The sequence below is a fragment of the Netta rufina genome, assembly GCF_964035555.1.
Source record: "Netta rufina genome assembly, chromosome: 4".
In the NCBI taxonomy this organism is placed as follows: domain Eukaryota; kingdom Metazoa; phylum Chordata; class Aves; order Anseriformes; family Anatidae; genus Netta; species Netta rufina.
The window spans coordinates 44,662,784-44,684,640 of record NC_140127.1 but is presented as its reverse complement, the minus strand read 5'-3'; the positions used below and the strand labels follow the sequence as shown (position 1 = coordinate 44,684,640).

General features: G+C 38.8%; 1 protein-coding gene across 2 annotated transcripts in view; it reads right to left on the bottom strand.

Annotated features, from left to right (window-relative positions):
- PDE5A (phosphodiesterase 5A) overlaps positions 1–19,560 on the bottom strand; it is a gene marked incomplete at its 5' end in the record, with an annotated part of 59,373 nt that extends 39,813 nt beyond the window's left edge. For both annotated transcript variants that reach the window (XM_084285830.1, XM_084285831.1), the window contains 3 exons: positions 4,136–4,225; positions 5,671–6,253; positions 19,457–19,560. In XM_084285830.1, the coding sequence (XP_084141956.1) occupies positions 4,136–4,225; positions 5,671–6,253; positions 19,457–19,560 (777 nt within the window). The remainder of the gene's footprint in view (positions 1–4,135; positions 4,226–5,670; positions 6,254–19,456) is intronic.
- Between the last annotated feature and the right edge of the window lie 2,297 nt (positions 19,561–21,857).

Here is a 21,857-nt window from a genome sequence, read left to right as displayed (position 1 = left end):
GAGGACTTGTTAGTGTTAGGTCAGAGGTTGGACTAGGGGAGCTTGGAGGTCTCTTCCAACCTACACGATTCTGCGAACCTTAGATCTTCTGCCACTAGTGATAAATCCCTGATTTCTACATAAACACTATAGCACTAGAATGGTTAGTATTAATAGCTACAGCTAAATCCCGTGGCCATCATTTTTTTCTTGTAAAAGAAATAGCCTTGATAGCTGTGGTATGAGCTGGCTAATACTGACTTTTCATTTGATTTTTTTTTTTTGTACTACTGAGGATGCTAATTCACTCTGTTTTGAAGGCTTTGAGGTGTTCTCTGATACACAGAGTAGGTCTATAGATTGATGTCTCGATAACTCTACACATTTCATATATTGATGCGAATAACTTTACAGAGTTAAACATATCTGCTGCAACAGAAGAATCACCAGAAGAGAAACTCTTTTAGGATGAAAAATGGAGTCTTTGCTATGGCTTCACATTCACTTTAGGACAATTTTAAATACTGGGATAGCTTTAGATGATTTCACCTAGAATCATTTTGTTGTTTGTTTTAAGCAGAGGGCAATTCAGATTACTCAAGGCCTGTCTTTCTCACTGTTTTCTTCAATGGTTATAAACAACAAATAATATAGTTTAGCACGACAGAAAGCGTCACATGGCAATCTTTTGGCATATGATGGGGTGGATGGAATTTCTGTTTAATTATTAGACATTATACAGCACTGATTTCCAAGTGCCAGAACTTTGTTCAAAGCCCCTGAAGCTACATACCAAGCTCGGTCAGTTTGTATTTGCAGTCTTTCATGGGAAAATGAAAAAGCTCGTTACAAAGCTAGCACTGTACAAGCTTCTATGATCTGATATTAGATGACATAGTCAACAGAATTTTCAGGATCTGAAATGCAACGTTTCTCTGACATTTGTGTCAGCAAGAACAGGTCAAGTAGGGGACTGAAAAAGAGTCCTGCTATCAAGTGAATGTGATTCCATTTCTGGTATGCATCTGTGCAGAGGTACTCATTTTCACTATTTGCCCTTTTAAGATTACTATTATTTCCTGAGTCCTTTTTATGAGCTCTTCTTTTCATCTATGGAATTTCTTATTAGTAGTTATTTTTAAGTGAGATGTTGGTTTCTCACATGCCTCATGGAAATACAGGAAAATGTGAAAAACATCTACTGGAAAAATCTCCGTACTTCAGCCGGCCCAGAGGATTTAATAATCAGCATGAGATTTTCTTAATCTCAATTATTTACTCTTTTGTTTTAAAAAATAGTACCAATACTAAACAAACATACAAAAAAGTCACAGTTGCTTCTCATTCTCAGTGTTTATTTTTGGATGTTTTCCAGAATCATCTCTTGACTGTGACTGCTGACATCCTGGGCTAAGGAAGCAGTCGCTAGCCTCCGTATTTCTAGAGGGGCTTTGGGAATTTATTTATTTATCACAGGGAGGAGCCCATATTCTGTTTTATTTATTTTTTTTTTAAACAGAAAAAGCAGATGGCAAATTAAAGGCTGATTTTCCCTGACTCCAAAATCTCTCCAGAAGCATGTTAGCAAACTGTTATGGTGAGAGGAACAAAAACCTTCTGGTATAGACTTCAAATTCAGGAAAAAATAAGTGTTATCTTCTCCTAAGAGAGATTTTCTAGTTTAACCCCTTCAAATTATTGCATACAAGAATGAGTGTAACAGACTCTTCAAACTTCACATTGGCTGAAGCTTTCAAAATAAACATGTCCCTGCTTCATTTCCACTTGCTGATGCACTTAGGAGTAGAAACCTAGCTGAAGATACGGCCAATTGCAGGCTTACTCAGCCTGTAAGTCATGGTGTTTCACTAACAGACTACAGTTCTTATTCTTTCCCTACCTACCACAAAGGCACAACGAGAAGTTTGCACTTTGGTGCTCCCTGGCTAGCAAGATCTTGTACTTCATTTCTGATCCCGCTTATATAGAACACAGCATTTTTTCTTCTATTCAACAAAAAGAAAATGGGATGGCATGGGTGAAATTTAAAACCTTGCATCAGCCTGACATGGAACGCTGCTCCACACAGCATCTGATTTGCTCATCAGCTGGCCCAGGGCCAGCAGTGGCTGCTGCCAGCTGGAAATGGGAAGACTTCGAAGTGGGTTTGGGACTAGGAGAGGAAGACTAGAAGCACTGTTCGCAAGATAGTGTCAAGTCAGTTTCAAGTTCTGTCCTTGGAAAAATTGAAAGAATATTTTAAACCAAAATTTGCAATAGCTGAAGAAAGGAAATCCTGGCTGATCATCTGAGTCAGCTACAGTTAGATTCAACAAATAAACTCAGTCAAGAGTTTATGAAAAATGGAAAGGCAAGAAAAAGAAGGTATGATATCTTCAAAACAATCTTGGCAACATCTGTTTTTGAAGTTTGAACTTTCTGGAAGCAAATGATAGACTGTCGTGGTTTAACCCGGCCGGCAGCTAAATACCACGCAGCCGTTCGCTCACCCTCCCCCTCCCTCTCTGGGATGGGGGAGAGAAATGGAAAGTGAAGCCCGTGAGTTGAGATAAAGACAGTTTAATAAGACAGGAAAATAATAATAACAAAAGTAATAATAATAATAATAATAATAATAATAATAATAATAATAACACAATGGTGATAATAGGAAACTAATAATAATAATATGTACAAACAAGTGATGCACAATGCAATTGCTCACCACCTGCTGACCGATGCCCAGCCTAACCCCGAGCAGTCCGGCCCCCTCCCCCCGGCTAGCCACCCCTATATATTGTTTAGCATGACGTCAGATGGTATGGAATACCCCTTTGGCTAGTTTGGGTCACCTGTCCTGGGTCTGTCCCCTCCCAGCTCTTACTGCACCCTCAGCCTGCCTGTTGGCAGGACAGAGCAAAAGGCTGAGATGTTCTTGGCTTGGTATAAGCACTGCTCTGCAACAATTAAAACATCGGGGTGTTATCAGCACTCTTCTCATCCTAAGCCAAAACACAGCATTCCACCAGCTACTAGGAAGAAAATTAATTCTGTTCTATCTGAAACTTCTGTTCTAACTGAAACCAGGACATAAACACTCTGAAAAATAAAGGAATTACAGGAAAGAAGATCTTCATCTTAAAGCTCTGATGCACTCTATAAAGAACCCTATGCTGTGCAAGTATCCTAAGAACTGATGATGTACCTGAAGGCTACTGCTTTCAGGATCAAAAACCAAACAAAATACACACACACACAAAAAAACAAAAACAAAAAACAACAAAAACAAAAACAAACAAACAAACAAACAAACAAAAAAAAAACAAAACAAAAAAAAACCCAACCAATTAAGAGATCCTAACTGCCTCCCTAAGTAAAACAGTGGTGCCTGCTTTTTTTTTCTGATCCCAGTTTTGTGCTTTGTCTTCACTGAATGTACTCTTGAAGTGGTCAATGCTAGAAGACTTAAGTTTGTAATAAGAATTCTCCCTACTGCAATTGTATCAGGTAGGAAGGTAGAACTTCTGTGAGAAGTAGCACTGATGGGAAATGCATGCAGGAGTTCACATTATTTTATATTTGAAGTAATTTGACTTTACATTACGTGACTTATCAATGACTTTTCTAAATCACATCAACACCATGTGTTTTCAATGCCTGATCTTAAGCATTTAATGTGTTTCTTAATTTATTACTTATGAGCTCAGTTAACAGAATGTAAAAACCTTTTATACAATGATAAAAAATAATTTATGTACTCTAAAGAACATAACCTAGATAAAACCAAAGCTAAAGCACAGTAACTCTTAATTGCAATCGGAGTGTGCACTGAGATAGACCAATAAACCTGCAGAGAACTTTAATGCTGACAGATACTAGGTACAGGAAACATGAACAGCACTTCTGAAGTTAAATTCGTATATTCTACTTCTGCATCTGGGGGGTTAAACTCTTCTTGACAATTCCCTTTGGCTTACATTACTGAACTAGATAAGATAAAAGTCCGAGCAATCATAAGCACGCAGTCTTTTTTTTAAAAAAAAAAAAAAGATATGGATTTATGCTGTAAGATAATGACTGACAGCTAATGAAAGTTGAAAGAATTAGCATAGCTGGAAACTGTATTACATGAAGTGAACCCAATGCTGCAACTTACCTCTTCCCTGTGATTCTTTATTGGCATACAAAGAATACTCTGAGTCTTATACCCCGTGATCTGGTCAACTTCTGCATTGAATCGTGGATCCTGATATAGGAGAAAAAAATAGTTAGTTGACTACTTGCTTAAAGACTGTTTCTTTTTCTTCCCTGGTTTAAAGGTTAAAAAAGTACAGTATCTGACTGAGCTAGTAATGGAACCTTTATATAATTATTAACTGTTACCTAAGATAGCAAAGTTGTTACTGCTGGAGTGGGTTAACAGAAAAAACAAAAACAAAAACAACAAAACAACATTTATGTGGAACATGAGTGCCTGTGGATAAATACAACTGCCAGAAAGAACAAGAAAACAATTTTAGAAGCCTTTCTTGAGCCTAGACCATCATTATAAAGAACTTATGCATGGAGTAACTATCTCTAGTATAGCTTTTATCATCAAAAGGAAATTACAGAAACATACTGAAAGACATATGGCCACAGAAAAACAAAGTGTCCTGAAAGTGGTTAATGTTTTTGCTTTTACTCACATCTTTTTTTTCAGTTGATGTTGTTATAAAACTTTAAATCTCACTAAAATACACATATAACTATATATAAAGCTGCTGTTCTTTCTCTAATAATTGATTTCCAGTTGAGCATGATGACAAGGGAGAACTTTTAAAATACAAGGATAGATGATGCCCCATTGGAGACATATCAATAAAAGCTTTTCCACAAAGTGCCTAAATAAGTGTTTGCTAAATATTAAAACAACATATACAATCATACTGTGCTCCTTGCTGCTTCTGAAGAATAGTACTGAGATTAACCAAGAGATGATCAATCAGAAGTGGTAATTTTTTGCCCTCTATGCTTTTATTAGTTAACTAAATCTTCCATCGTCCCTAGATTCAAAGCACAAAATAAGCATATCCAAACAGCCTGGAATGAAGAGATGTTAAAAGGAGGTGTAAGACAGGTCCTCTCCCAGTGCTGGATTCTCTTTCTTTTTTCATCTAGCCTTGTATTAAGTTATGCAAACTGCCGAGTATTATTTCATTTGGGAGACTGCTATACAGTTCAAAGCCTCACCCTGTTCTTATTCATTCAGATCCTGCTCTTTGTGCCCCAGATATGATAAACTTCTCAAAATTATTTTCAGTCACAGGACTGTAGTTTTGCAAATAATTACTCATGCTTATAACTTCATTCATTTTCGTGTGGAAGTATCTTATGTCCTTATACATAAACATTTATGTATCCAAAGCTAGAAATGTAAATACTGGTGTGTATGTAACTGGTTAAGATAGGGCTGAAAATCTGACTGTCAAACTTAAATAATTGATTTTGATGCTACCATTCCTCTAACATTAGTCACAGCTACAAGTTTCTGCATCTGTGTGCATGTGTAATGCATCTATTCTAATGGGAAATCTAGTGTCAGGTTTGCCACTAAGTCAACAAGGCTCCAAATACATATGCTAAAATGACAAAATCACATCAGCTTTTTCTAGTTTCAAGATTTGTTCAAGATAGCTTTTCTTGGTTTACCTCATAGGCATTTTTGATGTTCAGAGGCTGGCCGATAGCAGCCACGTGGCCCACGATGCCCTTGTTCCACTCAAGGCGAATGCAGCTGTTTGAAGCTTCTTCTAGGGTGGAGCCTTCAGCCACATCAAACAGTCTGCTTACAAGAAACTTCTCGTTAGAGCTATCCTCGCAGACCAAGAACAGGGAATAGCGATCAGCTGCTATAAGCTCATGGATATGTAGGAAAATTTTATGGCAAAGTGCTGTGACATCCAAGTGACTAGAAATATCTTTCACAAGTTCTAAGAGCCTTGAGCACTGATCCCCTGCACTGGTCCCAATCCTTGGAGATTGCAGAGGCATCTGTTCCTTCTTTTCAGAGCCAGAGAGGAAGCTCACTGCTCCTACTGAGTCCTTGACAAAAATAGGTCGTAATGGTCTGTCAAATTCGGAAGCAGAGATTTTCCTTGCTGGTGTCCCAGAGTTGGTGGTCTCAGCACAGGCAGGCTGGTGACAAGCACAGGATTCACTCTGAGACTTGGTTCCCTCCTTGCAGACAGGGATGGTATGAACTCTCTCAGCAAACCATGCATTAACCATTTCTCTGTAAAACAAAAATAAAATGTAGTAAATCATATAAGTTAAAAATATTTAGGAACTAACACATATTTGAAGAAAACACTACAAAGATGATAACTTTAAGCTTTTTCATACAGTGGACATGAGTGCACCTTTAGAGTTCCACCTAGAGGAAATACGTGAATAGGCCGGAGGAAGACTGCTTATTCTGTGGCTTTCAGAATACAGGAGATCAAAAGTCTACACTGTAATTTAGTGCTTGAAAAGTTCGGGTCCCTCCCATTCCTAAGATATGGAATTATTTATAAGATGTGCATGTATATATATATATATCTAAAATTCTGTGTGTGTGAAAACAAAGCTTTCTGTTTTAATTCTATTTTTCTAGACCATTTCTTAATGTTTTAAACGATAATTTTGAACTTCAATTCCATCAAAGCACCTGCAATCTCTCCTATTTTTATGTTGTTCTTATGTTGTTTGTCCATTGTTTTAAGTTAATTTTCCCTGCTGTCTCACAACTTATGAAAAATGCTGTTTGAGAGTCAATATTCAAGCTTTGCTTAAAATTGTCAGAAAGAAACATGAATATTTCTAATTCAAACCTCTTCAAAACTATAAAAACATGCTTTCATACCTCTCCCATTTAAGCTCCTTGAGGATGAAACTCATTGCCTAATTCAACCCAAAATAATGTTTTTGAAGTGTTTAAAAATTAATACTAAACTTTTTAAAATATATTTTTAATGTTAAATCTCTAGAACTTCAATTATATCATCCCTAAATGCAGACCATCTTGAATTATCCATAAACACATACATTAAAAAAAAAAAACAACTATACTTTCTTATCACTATATTTTTTTTAAAAAAAAATTACTCTATGCTGTGAGGAAACTTTGTCACATGATCTACTCTCAGAAGAAATGCTTTTTCTGAATTACATAATGTTTGCCCTACAAACAGCAAATATCCTATTAAAAAGTCTGATCTCTTGGAAGCCTTTCATGGTGGTCATATTTTAAATTTGGGATATTTTTTATTTGCTCAGCAGACCACAGGAATTTCAAGACTGAAGCTGAATGAAACCACGGAAATTAATCAGGGTAGTCAGCCTCTGATCAGTTACATGCATCAGTATAGTTGTTAATTGTTAATTCAGAGTAATATAACTGATTGAAATCTAAAATCCACCAGTACTATTTTTATTAAGAAGCAGTCCATAACAGGAGAGTTATTTGTCTTATATCAGTTGTGAAAGCGTTCCTCAGATTCTGCAATCACATACAATTTGGAGGCCTCAACTGTAGGAAAACATGCTATGAAAAATTGAATTCATTTAGGAAACAGTGTGAGTGTAAAGAGAGCACTTGAGCAAAAGAAAATCATAATATTACCCACCCCACCTCTTTGTGAACTACTTAATAATTTAGCCCCCACCTCAAAAAAACGTGTTTTTTTTTTGTTTGTTTTTTGTTTTTTTTTTTTAAGGCAGGTATCATTCAATACAGCACTGTGAAACGAAGTCCTTCTTTTATTCACACCAGTGCAACTCCAAATAAGTAGGTAGACTATTTTTTTTTCCTCATCATCATGCAAAACTTTACACAGATGGGTAATATCATTCACAGCCTCACTGACCTTCAAGGCTGACTGGTCAATGTGGTCACACATCACGTGTGTGATGCACATCTGTAAATCTTCTGAAGATGAGAGTCTTGAGTTGTAAGGGTCTTTGTCCAAAACCACTGAATGAAATGTTGGACACAGTTAAGGCGGTGGGAGTTTTGCCTCAGAGTTCCACCGAGCTAGGATTTCATTCCTTGTTTTTACATTTTCCATGAAGCTCCTGGAACAGCCCTTACCGTAGCAGTAATATACCTCAGTCAACATCTATTATAAATTTCCCAGCAATACAATGCTAGTCCAATTACTGGAAACATGGTGCCAGAGAACACAATGAAATTCCATTGTTATTCTGCAAGGGTTTTGGTTCATTGCTTAGCTACTTATTAGTAAAGGAAGTAAACTCTGCTTTTTAAGTATAAAAGCTACCAGTGATCCTTCTGGATTACAGCAGCAATGTATACTTTTTGTGAAGTCATCTCATCCAAATACTTCATGCAGTGAAAAAACATAAGGAAAATTAATGTATTATTAAGACTACGATTTTAACAAGATTATTTGATAGTACTTAATCATCATAAATACCAGATGTGGGAGTTGTGACCATGTATTGTTGAAATATGTAATATAATTTGCGCAGGGCAAAATTACACTTGCAAAAGCTGTTTCAGTGAGAGCCAAAATAAGAATCTAGCAATTGATAACATTTGGATTTTTCATTTTAAAATTGAATGAGAAAGCAGAATAAAAAATAGTAATGAAAATGACCAAAAATATCCTTAAGAAAGAGAACAAAATGCAAAATTTTTTTAGGTAAGCACAGTACAACTTCTCAAATCACTGCTTATAACTTGTCATCATATGTGCTTTTTATTTGGGTTCTTTTTGGTTTTGACATTAATCTCAACAGAATCAATTACTTGGAAATTTTAGGGTTTTTTTTTCTAAACAAAATTGAGCATCTAGCACTAAAGCTTCAGAGACAAACCTGAAAACATGAGCTGTGTGCATGTCTCAGACACAGAAAAGTAAATAGAGAATGATCAATAGTTTGAAAAGAGGTCTTGTGAAGTGAGCCAGTTTCACGTTTGTGCATGCTGACTTGATTTTTGAACGTAAAGGACTGGCATCCATGTAAAGTAAGATTTTAAAGAGACTGTAATAACATATAACCGGATGGAAGCTTTTTTCAACTAGCTAGCAATTAGGTACAGTGATTTGTCTAGGTACGTTAGGAAATGGATCGATGTGAACCTGTACTATTGCTGAGTGACAGCAATTTTAGAGTAATCTGATTTTCTGCTTATTTACACTTGAGGAAGTGAGAATATAAAATGCTACCATTTTGCTTATCTCTGTACACTGAATTTACATAGGTGGGTATATTGATACAAGACATAAGGCAGAAAAAGATTTAGGTCTCCCTTATGGACAAAACAAAAGCTAAAGCAGAAATTCAGTTTATCATTTGAAACTTGCCTTTTTCCTACTACTTTACTTTTGTGTAATGATGTCTTCTGGCTTTAACAGCGGAGTAATAATAATCAGTAAGAACAATATATGCTGAATTCTAATACCACTTCTCACGCTGTGGCCATGAAATAATTTAGTAAAAAGCCAAAAAGGTAAAAGCTATGTAAAATAAACTTTCTAATGTTTCTCTATCTGCTGGAGGTTGTTGAGGGATGTGGAACATAACTGTAAAGCCTTTCCAGTGAAAGTAATTACATTTCTTTAATAAGGACTGGCTACTTGTTAGCTGTCTGCATTACTTATATAATGCTTTGACATTGAACAGAACTGTATGTGAAGCTGCATAATTACAAGCAACATATTCCTCTCCCCCTTAATGTCCCTTAGATGATGGTCCAATAAATTGCCAACACAGCGCGCAATTTTCAAACAGCTCTGTAGGTTCACAACAACACCAAAAAAATCCTTAGCTATACATTTTAAAGCATGGTTTTCAACTTCAAACCATTTAGGCATTTTAGTTTAGGCAACAGGAAAGCTGCTCAAATTCAGCTGGAATAAGAACAGTGTTCACTGACCTTTACTGAATGCCTCTTCTAACAAGGAAACTATTTAGCTCGTTTTACTCATACAGTTATGGGTGGAAGAACTAGCATTTCACATTAACTGGCATATTCTAGCTCTATTTGAAATCTATGAGATGAAGTCTTGACGTACATTTGCTCGTTGACTTTCTATCCTATTTAACAATGTATGACGAATATTATTACAAACAACTATTTTCTCATCATGGGGCTAGCTCAAGGTATCTGACACCAGACACATACTGAACCACAGGTAAGTGACTGGAAATTAGTAACAAGTGCTAAACGTGACTAAGATGTGGTTTTGAAAGGACTACGTGAAGAAACAAACACTTGTGACCACTCTATTCATACGAGTAGCCTTCAGTAAGCACTGGCATTGTTAAGAGCTGACGCCCTTGCAAAAATTATGTTAAGGTGAAAGTAAGTTTAGAAATTACAGCAGTGTGTTAAACAGGAGCAGATACTGATTCATAGTGGTCTACACAGATAGTTAAAACCAATGCAATGTTTCCATCACAGCAAAGCTTTTCAGTCACTGCAGGTTAGGGAGATACAGACATCTGCACTCATTCCTCATGTGCTGCACACATCCTTCTCTGCACTATGATCTTTTACTGCGCTGTGAGCTTCCACCTGAGAAAGCTATGATTTATTCCAGAGTTCATAAGCATGACTACGAAGTAACCATTCTTTAGTCACTTCTTTCAGTCTTTCCTCTCAACTTCAAAGGATCATGATAATGACTGCTGAATTTGGCAGGTGATCTCATCAGCAGATGATAAAATTTGAGAGGAGTTTTCAAGAGGGGATGAGAAGCAGATGAAAATACAATGGAAGATAAAACATTTTAAGGAAAAAAGAAAAGATTGTGTGATCATCTTTGTAATCACTTGTATCCAACTACACACCTATTATCTGCATCACATTATCACTCAGGAACTTTAGAAGAGCTAAGACTCTTTGGCACTGGTGCGTTAAAGATTGTACAGGAAGTAGAACCTTCCTTGAAGCAAGAGGTTTGCAATTTGAATAGATAACAAAAATAGAAAAATCAGTGGTCGAGAAACCATAGGCACAAGGAAGAGACATGGCTTGAGACAGTTCAAGCAGTTATACCTCAAAAGAACCTCAGCTTGATTTTCTGTGCCTTACTTATCAAAACATGCCGACCTGACACTAATTACTATTCTACTCACACACTGGGAACGTTAAATAATTTATTGCACCCATCTTTGTGTCCTTGAGATTATCTTCAGAATGCACCACATCTCAAAAAAAAAAAAAAAAAAAAAAAAAAAAAAAAAAAAGGCAAAAAACCCACAAAAACACTGGTGAAGATGTTTAAAGAGTAACAGCAAAATTATAGTTGCTTTGCTCACACTTATGTAAGACCATACTCGTGTGACCATTCAGTGAGCATTTAGAATCTTTGGACAAAATCTGCAAAAACAGAGCACAAAAATAATACTGAGAGGCAACTATGATAGTATGCTGCATCCTACTCATCTTGCACCGAGATAGGTAGTAATTACAGTACCATGAAAGTAACAGATGTTGAATGGATTTTAGTGAAACAACAAATAATTTCCCATACATTTTCTCTGTTGCTCATAAATTGTTCAAGTATACAACATGTAATATTTCAGCAGTTGTGTAGGATGTTTTGCTAGCTTTTCATTTAAACTAGCAGTTACTGGTAATACACTTCAAGAGAGGGATTCAATCCAAACTTGCCTACTACAGAATGGTAGCTTTTGAGTATCCAAATTCCTGTGGCCTAATCCTGCTAGTGTTGAAGTCAACAATATTTCAAGCCAAGCCTGATATCTATTTCTCAATTTCTTTCCTTAATGTAACCACTAGGTGTCTTCAAATTTCTTTCCTGTGTCTTGACATAATTTAGATATAGAAACCACTTAACGGGTTAACAAATTGAAATCCATTCAATTTTAACAAATGAGCATGAAATTCACAACAAGCATCTTGGATATTCAACTTGCCTTCCCGTTTTCTTTCTAGTACATCCTATTTCACAATCATGTTTGAAGTGGTTTTGTTTCCTTTCTAGCTATGGAAAGATTTAAATAAACTGTGCAAGACCTCATTAAATGGAAATACTAAAAATAACTGTAAAAGTATGTTTACACATGAACTAAAAAAAAAAAAAAAGACAAAGACAGTAACTGCTTTTTGCTTTTCCTTAAACCCTTGTCCACTTATAGTTACTAGAGATGCTATTCCTATGTGGTAGGCAAAGAATTTGTGAAGACAAAATATGACTTAAAGTTGATGTCAATTTTGGGGCACAACTTGGTTAAATATATAAACTTACATTTAATGTTAAACATGCAAGTTGTCCGATGGATTTCAATTTGAATACAGATCCAAATGAAGAATTCTGATTCTGGACTCAAATCATGGTCATGTAAATTAACTTTTCTAACTATGAAATAATATAAATCTTGTCTGATGCTCATATTATTTTTAAAATAGGAGGCAGAGGTCAACTTATTATTTGAAGCAAAACTATTAGAAATGGGAAACTCATTATCAGACTGTTCTAAGCTATTTTCACATTTTCTTTAAGAAAACTGCAAGCCTAACTTTTAACAAGAGCTGTCTTCCCTAAAATGGGCTTTCTATTCACAGTATAAAGAAAGACACAGTAAATCCTATGAGATTGAAGGTCAAATTCTAAAACATGACCTTTTAGTTCTCCTCCAAATGTTTACTTCTCATTCCAGGCTCAAAAAATCGTAAAAATAACCATGGATCTAATTATTTTGTTGTGGAAAGCAATAGCACAATGCCAGTGGCTTTGGTGAATGACTGATTAAAAGTTAAGTGTACACCTGCCTGGAGACTTCCCATAAATCTTAGGCACTGGTTCAGTTCCACTTAAAGTCCCAAAATAGGGGTTAAGTAGGACTTAAGTGGTGCAGAGGCTTTGGGCTGGCCCTCTGTGCTGGGGTGAGTTCACCATAATGCACAAATAAATGGGAAAATATATATCTTTTACCAAGCAAATATATTTTGTGGCTATATTTTCAGTGCCAGACCTAATGTGAAATTACAACCATTGAGTAATTCACAAGGGCCATTTAAGCAGGGTTTCTTTTCTGGCACTTTGTAAATAGCTCCTTTTGTATTTAATGCTGTCACCCCCCCCCCTTTAAAAAAAAAAAAAGTAAATCTCATAAATCAAGAAGCATTCCATATAAATATACACGTTTCTTTCCAGTAAGGAAAATAAAGACTTATATTTTGTGATTTTATTAATTATATTTATTCATGACAAAAGCAAAATGCCTCCTCTTTAATGCTGAAAATGAAAATAGGTTGTTGCATATTAGTTCAAGTCAAGAATGTATTGTCTAAACTGGCTTTGTTTCTTACTCTGGATCATATATTCTCCACACAGTTCAATTTTAATCTAATATTTGAATAAACATGAATATAGGCTATGATATTTAAATGTACTTTCTTTGATCTGACGATATCACAGGTGATGTGTCATGAATTTTATCCTTGTGCTTGTTAGCTAGCAAAATTTCTACACCCTAGAAACCTCCCTTCAGCTTCAAAAAATCACATTGATGTGGTATTTTTATTTTACATCCATAGTCTTTATACTAATCCTGGACAAATACATGAATTTCCTCCTCATGTAAGCAGCTGGCAATTGTGAAGATTCAATAGATACCCAACATAAAAGTTTCGTGAACTTTCACAATTTTAAAAATAAAAGTGTCTAACTTCCCTGTCTCCCACAAGGGCAACATATACCTCAACTCCACTTTCTTTCCCATTGCCATAAATTTAGACCCTGTTCTCTAAATTCATCCTATTAACAGCAACAAGAAGGGAAATGAATTTCAAACACCTATTGGTATTTGCACAAGCACTGTAATACAATACTAAAGTTACCCCGAACCCAAAGAAGGCAGGAAGATGTTAACCATAGTCCATCTTATTTTTCACCTGGTCGCTAAGGTTCACCAGTAGTATTTTAGTTAATGTGCTGACACACCTATTTGTTTCTTGATTGCCTAAGGCAAACAGTAAGTACTAAAAACTTGTTCTCCTTGCAGATGCTCAGTACTATCTGCTGACTAGTTTACCTTCATGCCAAAGATTCTGTGTAGAAGTTCAGCTTATAGCTTTTTGGTAATTAAAGATAGAAATCACTTACTAACCATTTGTAACTGTTTCTCAAATGATATTTTCTTCAGTCTCCAGTATTTGCTGTTTTAAGCATTGTTTCCAAAATACTCAGGCACAGACCTAACTTTATTTCCAAGAATAAATGCCAAACACACTTAATCACATTTACAACTTCATTAATGTGGATAACATTCAAAAAACATTCAGGATGGTAAGAAATCAGGAGATCAAAATATTTTGGGATGTACTTTGCAGTTGTCAAGAAAGGCAAAAGGGTATAGAGATTATTTATAAATGAAATAACTATGGAGATTGTAAGACCTACAAGAAAACTTTCCAAGATTTCATAGAAATCTTTTTTTTTTTTTTCCCCTGTATTCCTTTCTCAGAAAAGTTCTGTAAATAGCTAATAAAAGTAAGTGGAAGAAAACATTCAGGTCCCTGCATTAACACCACTGCTTCCTGTGGTTTTCTAGACATGGTCCAAAGAATCAGTGGGTCTGCCGTCCACTTGTAAATGCTTCACATCAAGTAATTTAGAAAAGCAAATCTACTTTCAGCATATTTGAAAAATTTGCATAGAATTCTGTGCCTCCACTGGAAAGTTGTAAGAGGTCCTTCAATCATAGAAGTTTAAAAACCACTGCCTACTTACCATGGTCACATTAAGGATGAATATGGCTCATACTTGTATATTCTAAGGATTAGTATTTTTTCCATAAACAATTTTTTTTTTTTTTTTATAAAAAGCTAGACCAAAACACATTTCAGTGCAGAATATTTTATATTCTTCTGTCTTTTATAATCTGAATTTTCATACACTTGCTAAAAAAAAAAAAAAAATCATTTCCTTTTAATTAGAAAAAAATAAGCACACATTACCAAACAAAGCAACGACATCCTTACAGATAATATTTATGAGATTAAACATAAGTCGCCAGCTCAAAAGGAATGGCATTTTTGAAAAGCCCTCTAGACATGGAGACTAGAAGGCAAGTGTCCTAAGTACACCAGGCAGCACATTACAAACTGATTGTCCGCCAACCACCAAGAAGAAAAAACAACAACTCTACTCAAGTTATTTTCAAAGTAATAAATGTAATTGATATATTCATATTGTGCAATCTCTGAATTCCAGCAAAGTGCAGGTTCCCCGTAAATGCCACTTCTGGAATCCTCAGTGAAGCACTATGAAGTACCATGCTGTTAAGGACATTAATTTTTCCAAAAACCACCCTACCTTAATTCATTTGTAAATATTCCCCAGCCCTGTTTAATAAACCAAGATGTATTTATAACAAAATAACCCTATTTCCAGTGAGAGACATACAAGGGTTGGTTTAATAATTTATATCTGTTGTGCCATACGTTTAGGAAGCCAGACAAAAACTGTCTGGAACAATGCAGATGTCTCTAACCAAGAAGAATTTTTACTTTGGTTGTTTTGGCAGCCTGCTGCTTGTGATCGCAAAGAGCACCAAAAGAGAATCCCTCTCATATCTGTAAGAGTAGGGACAAGCAGGAAGTTAGAAAAACACAAGTATTCCACATAGAGTTAAAATAAGTATGAAGTTTGAACGTGAAAATGCAATAATTATTTTTATGGAAATATAGAATGATAGAACTTTAGGAAGACAAAAACGGCAACAGATTCAGTCGTAAATGCAGTACAGTTTTGTGACAATAACATCAAATTATACTTTATAGCTTCTGAACATGAGCTACAAAGTGTCTTTAAATAACACTATGGGTAAACTCAAGGCAATCTAAAATAAGTATTGTTTTGCTCTGCTTTCTGGGAAGCCAAAATATGATACGCAATGCTAAAACTTTGAAAGAGGAAAAATAACAAGAGGAGCTGAAACAAAAAGCAAGGAATAAAATATATTGCTTAGATGTAGTAGGAGCCAGGCATTTATGAATTCCTGAACCCCTAAGTGTGCAGTAAGAAACCCTCCAGCCAGAAGGTCTGCCAACCAGCAGACTGAATCCCTAAGTGAACCAAATTTGTCTCCGATAAAACTTCACTGAGTGCTGGTGACATACTTCCCCTTTGTTGTTCTGCACTTTGATCAGCCTGTAGCACTTCATGGATAATAGCTATTTATATTATCTCCATATACTATTTGTCTCCCTGGTACAAAAGAAAGTAATAAATAACTGATTCTGTAGCTTCCTACTTATGGGATCACAGTTTATTCACATACTGTTAGGAGGGATAGATTTAAAGCTATTCATCTGTACATGCTTGTGGGATTGCAACCTTGTGCTGTGCAGGTGGAAGTCAATCATCCGAGCTTTATCGCAGGACTTGTCAGTGCACCTAGCCATCGGAGACTTAAGGGAGGCAGCAATGTGGCCTGCCTCCAGACACCGTCAGCCTCGAGGCTTTGCAGGATCAAAACACAAAGTGTAAACCCTGTGGATATAATTATCTCCTGCAACACATTTTAGGGGTGAGGACAAAAGCAATCATTAACCAGAGGACCTGCCGCCCTTCTCCCCAAGCATCCAGAGAGTCTACTGATGAGCCTATCAACTCTGCCAGTTGTCACACCCACGTTATAAACAACAATTAATACAAACTAATAAAAGCAAATGTTTTCTTTTGAAGTGCCACCATGTCAGAAAATGCATAAGTTAAATGATGAAAACTGATACTAACATGAAACTGACGCATGCAAAATGAAAGTTATCACTTGCTCCAGGAATATAAGATATGACTCCCATACTTAATAAATAAATAAATAAAATCTGCAGTGTAAGGTCACCTGAAGTATTTATTTTATTAGTATTAATTAGACACCTAATTCTACAAACAATTTTTTTTGGAGGCAGAATTACCAGAACACTGCAAGAATGAATTAATTACACAGAAATATAAATACAAAAATTAATGCCTAGCATAAAATGCAATTGCTAAATTAGGGTCTGACTCTAAGCCAATTATCATCAGTAGAAAGGGCTTGTATTACTCTGTAATAAGGGGTTTTGCTGGTGATCTGTTCCTGCATGCGAACATTTGAAGAACAGAGAGCGAAACTTTTGCCATTAGCAATTTTGCATATCTTACTCCTCATCACTAGGCATGATATGCCTCTGCTCTGTAAGATACCACGGTAACTAACTTTTGGTCAACTGCTTTCAGGACCTGTGAGGACTTATGCATATTATAAAAAGAAAAAAACAAACAACAACAAAAAGATCAGCAGTAAATTAAGATTAGAAAACAGTAAAAACTAGCTCAGGGAGCATTGTTTTACATGACAGAATAAATCTAATGCTAATTAACCGAAACATTCACGGCATAGTCTGTTCAATGTACTGCTGTAGCACAAAGTTGCAACTAAAACAAAGAATAGCATTAAATGTTAGTGGGTTGTGGGTTTTTTTCCCTTTTTTAAGCTCCAAAATAGCACTATAATGTAGAACATTAAACCTTTTATCAGAACATTAAACCTTTTATCAGGTTTACAGGGTATCATTTCAGTGAATAAAACTTGAACCATAGAATCGAATAACTCACAACTTGCCTAATCAAATACAAGCTAACATATGAAAGAGGCATTCCTTATTAAATATTTATAGTTTGCTATTTAGACAGTAATGCAAAAAAAAAAAAAAAAAAAAAAAGAAAAAAGGCACTCTATGCAAAACGACAGAGAAGAGTTTCAAAACTAATACAATGTTTTCATCTCTATAAAACCATCACAATTACTGCGAAGCAACAACTCCAAGTCAATAGTTTTTCTGCAAAACCTCTAAATGCAGAGGCATTGCTGTCACAAAGACATGACTGGATTGCATTTGGGGAACTAGTGCCTGCTTCAGACCTACTCAAACACAAAGCTGCCTCAGCGTAAGAAAAGAGACTAACCAAACCCCTCCACGGGGAAAACAAATCTGACACAGCGGTTACTATTAATTAGCATTCCTATTTGTTCAATAGGACTTCCAGTTTCCAAAGGAAGCGTGACAAGCTGGACTAATAAAATGCTACTTCTCAAAGCTGCTAACACCCTATTTCCTGGGCAAACAAGCAACCCTTCAGTTACATACCATGCACTAGTGTTCTGTAGAATATCAAAGTTAACCACTTCCATCAGCTATACCCATGCACAGACTTTTTTTAAAATTCAACACTTTAAAGACTTATTTAAAGGCATTTTTTATTACTTTTCTGCTAAGGAAGAAGCAGCAGAGGAAAGAGGGATTGCATGACAGATGGTCACAAGAAAGCAGGTGACCCCCAAAGCCTTCTGGCTTGCTGCGAGTCAATTATTAATGGGGATTTCTCTTCTTACCGCCCCATCCCATGCAGAGAAGAGCAGCAAGTCTCATTCAGAATGCAGCCATCCCTGCTAAGTGACTTAGGAAAGAAGTAAATCAGCAGCAGTGAGCAGATGGAGAGGAGAGGAGAGGAGAGGAGAGGAGAGGAGAGGAGAGGAGAGGAGAGGAGAGGAGAGCCCGCGGAGGTGGTGTGTCCAAGGACCAAACCACAGGACTTACTAACCCGAGCTCTCCACTGAGATATACCGTGGGAGCCGCAGACCGCCTGTGCTCAGCATCCCCACTGCTTTGTTTATCGGAAAATATTCAAAATGGAAACCTGACTCCACTTCTAAAAATAGCTGAATTTACTCAGTTTCAACTCGAAGTCCCACTGGTGAAGTGTGACAACGGTGAGCAAATACCTCGTCTTATCTCCAAAGGGCAGCATGTCAGTCCAGGGGGGAAAGCCCAGACGAGATCTTCGGACCTTTACATTAGCTCTTGGCAAAAACCAAACCCGCAGAAGGACGGGAAGCGCGGAGCAGCCGCCCCCGGGCGCAGGGGAACTCGCAGCCGCTGCCTGCCCGGCGCCGCAGCCCGGCTCCGCGCTGCCCCCTGCCGGCCACGACGGCCGCAGAACGGCGAGCCCCAATCCCAATCCCAGCACCAATCCCAATCCCAGTCTCGGCCCCTAAACCTAAAGAGCCAGGGGCTCGGCTGCGCTCTTTAAGGACAGTCCCAGTGTGGGGGTGACAAATTGCGCCTAACTGCCCCTCCCGGCCGGCCGGCATCTCCCAGCGCCTCGCCGCGCTTCCCTCGGGCCGGCGGGGCCGGGCAGAGAGCAGCCCGCTGTCTGTTGCTCGGGGACTGCTGCGGGGCGAGGACAGCCTCCGAGGGGCGAGGACAGCCCCCGAGGGACGAGGACAGCCCCCCAGGGGAGCCTGCCCCGGGGCCGCCGCCGGCTGCTTTCGGTCCTTGCTCTTTTCGAGGGTGGGGGTGGGGGAACGGCTTTTTGCTTTCCTTCGGGGGACAGCGAAGGAGAAGCGAGAAGCGCCCTTTCGCCGCCGAGGAAGGCTCTGCCTCCGCCCGCCGCCTCGCCAGCCTTACCTTGTGGCTTTCCTAACAAAGTAGGAGCGGGCGAAGTCGCAGTGATCGTCCAGCCACGCTTCCACCGCTTCCTGCTCCGGCGGGGGGCGGCAGCTGCGCTCCATGCTCCGCTCCCACAGCCCTGCCCGCTCCCTCCGACCCCCTTCGGCGCCGCCCGACCTCCTCCGGCCGGGGGCCGCCCCCGCCCGGCGCCCAGGTGCTCGCCCGAAGCGGGCGGGAGGAAGCCCCGGCCCCGCCGCCGCACCTCAGCGCATCCCCGGCCCGCGGCGGGCAGGCGGCTCCACCTCCCGCAGCGCCCCCGCCCCGCCCGGCACGGCACGGCTCGGCTCTGCCCTGCCCTGCCCGGCACGGCTCGGCTCGGCTCGGCTCGGCTCTGCCCCGCACGGCACCGCTCAGCCCCGCCGCGGGGCACCGGCAGCAGCCCCCCGGCCCCGCCGCCCCCGCTGCTCGGCGCTGAGGAGGGCAGCGGCAGGAGGAGGCGTCCTCCGGGTACTGCTTGGCCGGGGCAGGGAGAAACCCCAAAGCGATGAAGAAGGGAATTGTTCGCCTGCCGAGGGAACACCTCCCCGCCTTCGGTTATTTGCCCTTCAAGGTGTGGCCTGGCGAAGCCCGCTTAGAGAAAGTGGTGAAATCGGGAGGCTCCGTGGAGTGATTCACGGTTGGGTGTCGATATAAGCCCTGGCTTTTCGATCCTTCTTGCCTCCAGCGAGGCTTTTAAGTTCGCTTTAGACACTCAATGAACGCAGCCTTGCTCTGAAGATGCTCCAGACTCACAGCTACTTTTTTTTCCCCCTCTGATATTAGCAGGATTGAAAGTCTGGGTTAGTACTGAGCATCACTTTCCTGTACTGTAGTTCCACTCTATCATGTGCACACTTTTACAATAATTTACCGCATTCCCAAAAAGCCTTATGTGAAGTATGATGCACAGGCATAGTTTCCTGTGTCATCACATACAGTATCTTTGGAGGTCAGTATCAGTAACAAGAAGCAGCAGGTTTCTGTGGAAAGGGATATACAGGGTCTTTAAAATGATTCTCCTGCATGATAAACTGAGAAAGATAATAGAAAGTAAAGGGTTTTCTGCCCCTCTTAAAGCCTTTCAGTGTATGCAGGGTGCTCAGACATAGCACACATCCCCGCACACCTTTGTGATTTTTGGCAGTGCACGTAGAGACTCGCCTCCAGCCCCGGCAGGAGAGGGGGATTCTGCAGCATGAGCAGAGGCAGCAGCAGGAGCTTCACGGCAAAGGGATTAAGAGCCTGTCCCTGAGCTTGGGGGATTTTTTTTCCTTCTGTGTCTTTGTGCAACATCTGTCTTTTGGCTTCAAGAGTTTGTGTAATATGAGCGCACAGCAAGGGAAGGTTTACATCAACATAACTCTGTTGTACAAGGAATCTCAGGAGAAATGTTCACGGTGACCAAAGAGCAAGATGTGAAGATAAACTGGTTAAGACATGCCACAGGAGTCAAGCCACTAGTCCAGGCAAAGAGAAATCTTTCAACAGGGAAATTCAGAATTATCAGGCAAACCACATAAAGGGACAACATAGCAATAAATGATGTTGATGTTTAGTGTCAAAACCTGGAAAGTATGGTACGTTAGAAAAAAGAAGATAAACCTGTCCTGGAACTCGTAGATTTCTAAATTAACTGTTTCAGTCAGGAAAAGACTTTTGAGGCTACACTAGACATGGCAATAAAAACTTCTAAGCTGGGCAAAGCTTTCAGAAAACAACACTATGTTAGAATGCTTAAGAAATATAAGAGAATTGTAAAATACAGAATTATAAAATGCAGATTCCATAAATATCAACAAGCAGTTCCCAGAATGTCTCATAATGGTTCCTTAGTGCTGCTCATCCCATCTCAAAGCACAATTGCAGAATTATCAGAGGTGGTCTAGTTGGGAAAGCTAGGAATAAGCAAACAGATGGAAATCTCTCTTCTGTAAGGAGACAGGAGATTGTTTACAAAAGGATGAATGCAAATATATAATTTGATTACTGGTATTTAAAATAGAATAGGATTTTCTCTCTGTCTCATAGGAGAATAACAAGGTAATGGTCAATGATATTATGTCAGCTGCAATATGTACCATCTCAATTCGTATAATTAGGAGGAGCACTAATAGAAATAAGCATGTTTACTGTAGTAGCATTCAGTAAAGCCCAGTCAAGAACAGATATGTGTTGTACTGAGCCCCGTAAACAACAATACTGAAGTCTAGGCTGGCTGAGAAGTAAGCATACAGCATCCCTGTTCATGCCACAAGGTCCTGGGACCCTGTAGGGTGAAGCTGCCTGGACTGTGGATAGCTGCCCAGGCTGGGGGAGCATGTATGTGACTTTGTACCAAAGAAGTTGGGCAGGACAGCAGCACCCTGCGCTTTGCTCAGGG